The sequence below is a fragment of the Cyprinodon variegatus genome, unplaced genomic scaffold, assembly GCF_000732505.1.
Source record: "Cyprinodon variegatus isolate N-32 unplaced genomic scaffold, C_variegatus-1.0 Scaffold2557, whole genome shotgun sequence".
In the NCBI taxonomy this organism is placed as follows: domain Eukaryota; kingdom Metazoa; phylum Chordata; class Actinopteri; order Cyprinodontiformes; family Cyprinodontidae; genus Cyprinodon; species Cyprinodon variegatus.
In genome coordinates, this window is record NW_015153010.1 from 7,796 (window position 1) to 9,865 (window position 2,070).

At 38.7% G+C, this 2,070-nt stretch overlaps 1 protein-coding gene across 1 annotated transcript in view; it reads left to right on the forward strand.

Moving 5' to 3' along the window:
- slc19a2 (solute carrier family 19 (thiamine transporter), member 2) overlaps positions 1-2,070 on the forward strand; it is a 17,567-nt gene that overhangs the window by 7,473 nt on the left and 8,024 nt on the right. Inside the window, exon 4 of the mRNA XM_015369156.1 lies at positions 964-1,159. Within this exon, the coding sequence (XP_015224642.1) occupies positions 964-1,159 (196 nt within the window). The remainder of the gene's footprint in view (positions 1-963; positions 1,160-2,070) is intronic.

The window sequence follows — 2,070 nt, forward strand, 5'->3', positions numbered from 1 at the left end:
AACATGTGAAACATTAGTGCAGTGGTTTATGTTAAAATAAACCTTTGGGTTAAGTTGTCTCAAGCAGGTTTTCTTGTGTTTCTTGTAAATTTGGTCTTAAATTTTATTTCGAGTGGCATTAAAAAGTCTTAAAAAGTCTGGAATTTAACTTGCCTCATGCGGTAGGAAGCCTGTAATGGGACTGGTTGAAATAACTGAGCCGATCAAAGTTAGTGCGGCACCCCCGTCTGCCAAGGCTCTTGGTTTGATCCGGAAGAAGCGGCCGGTGGCAAAGTTTTTATTTTTTTGACCAAATGAGCTCATTTCATTGGCTACAAGCTGCTCGACTGCATCGAGTGTTGATTGCTTTGGCTTGGGTTCACCAGAGGGTCAACACGTTTGCAGGTGGGTTAGGGTTAGAGATTCAGTCTACTTATATTCTTTGTTTTTGCAGACAATTTCTTTTGTAGCGGAATTTTTTGCAGCTGGATTTTCACCAGATAAAAATTCTGTGTATTTTTTATTTTTTTTGCAGCTTCAAAATTTTCAGCATATAAGAATTCAGTGTAAGGAATTCAATGTGTTAAAAAAAAGTGTTTTGGTGCTAAACAGAGGGAGGTGTTACTATATTTGGGCAAAAATGTCAGCTTCTGGACTCTGTGATCGCAATGAAAACTATTCTTAACATTATTTTTACTGATTAACATTAAATCGTATTAGTTTTGGGTCTAAATAATCATCCATTGATTATTCCTTGTTTTTAATCATGCTTATGGGTAGAAAATGCTGCACTTTTTCCAGATCAATAAGATAAAATAAGATATAAATCTCCTTGAAGAATTTCTGGAAGCTTCCAGGCAGCCTCGGACCATCACACTGCCACCTCCGTGCCCGGCTGTTGCTGTGAGGTTCTGTTTTTAGCAGAGCAGCAGCTCTGACCTCCCAGTTCCTGCTTCATGATGTCAGAACCGTGTTGTCCCACAGGCGCCCTGGCTGCGCTGCTGGTGGGCTGCCTCCCCGTGTCCTGGGCCCGCTGGGGGGAGCTGCTCCTCTGGATCCTCTCCCTGCTCATGGCCGCCTGCGTGTTCGTCATGACGCTGCCGGATAAAAACATCTGGGTGTGCTACAGCTCCTACGTGGTCTTCAGAGCCGTCTACATGCTTCTCATCACCGTGGCAACGTGAGTGTCCCCTCCCACCGTGCGGATTCGGTTTCCTCCTGTAGAGATAAAGCAGAACTTTAGTTAAGCAAGTCCAGATTGCAGCTGTTGCTCCATCAGAGGCTTCCTGCTGCCTTTGAACACCAACCGGATAAAACCGGCCCAGTCCTGTTCCCATCAACGTTTTGGAAGCATTGCATCAGAAGAGCTGAATAGAAACAACAAAAATCTGCTTCCTAAACTAGTTTAAAAGGTTTTTTATAATGATTTAGAAACATTTAAAACTAAATGTTCATAAGATGGAAACACGTCAGATAAGGTCTGATGTAGCTAATATTTCCCTTGCATGAATCTCTGGATCGTTTCTCCTCATTTTTTCTTAAATTGAGGAGATAAGTGAGACACTTTGCCAATAAAACAAGACAATTTACCATTGATAAGAGAAAAAAAAAATTGTGATGTCTTATATCTAGTGCATATATCTAATTAAATGAGTAAAATACTCATTCTGTTGGCAAATAATCTTATTTACCTGCTCAAATTACACTAAATACACTTAATTTAAGACATTTCGATTCATTTCTAGATCTTTTTTGCAGCATGAAAAAAGAAAAACGGAGAGTTCCTTTCAAACAACATAGAAGTTTAAAGGAATAAGACAGATTTAATAAAATAAATTAATTAAAACCAAATAAAAAAAGACTTGCTCTGTTTTTGCATTACTGGTTGTTTTTTATTTGTTTTAATTCATTTATTTTAAAGTTCAATGTAGTTTTGTTCAGTTTGACCTGATATTTGCAGCCCTTTGTGGCAGCAGCGGTTGTTTAAAGTCGCTTTATAAATAAAGATCAGTTGAATTTAATCGATAAGGATGATATGAAATCCTTTTTTTTTCTTTTTGGCTCAAAGTAACTATTGTTGGGTAGCTGTTG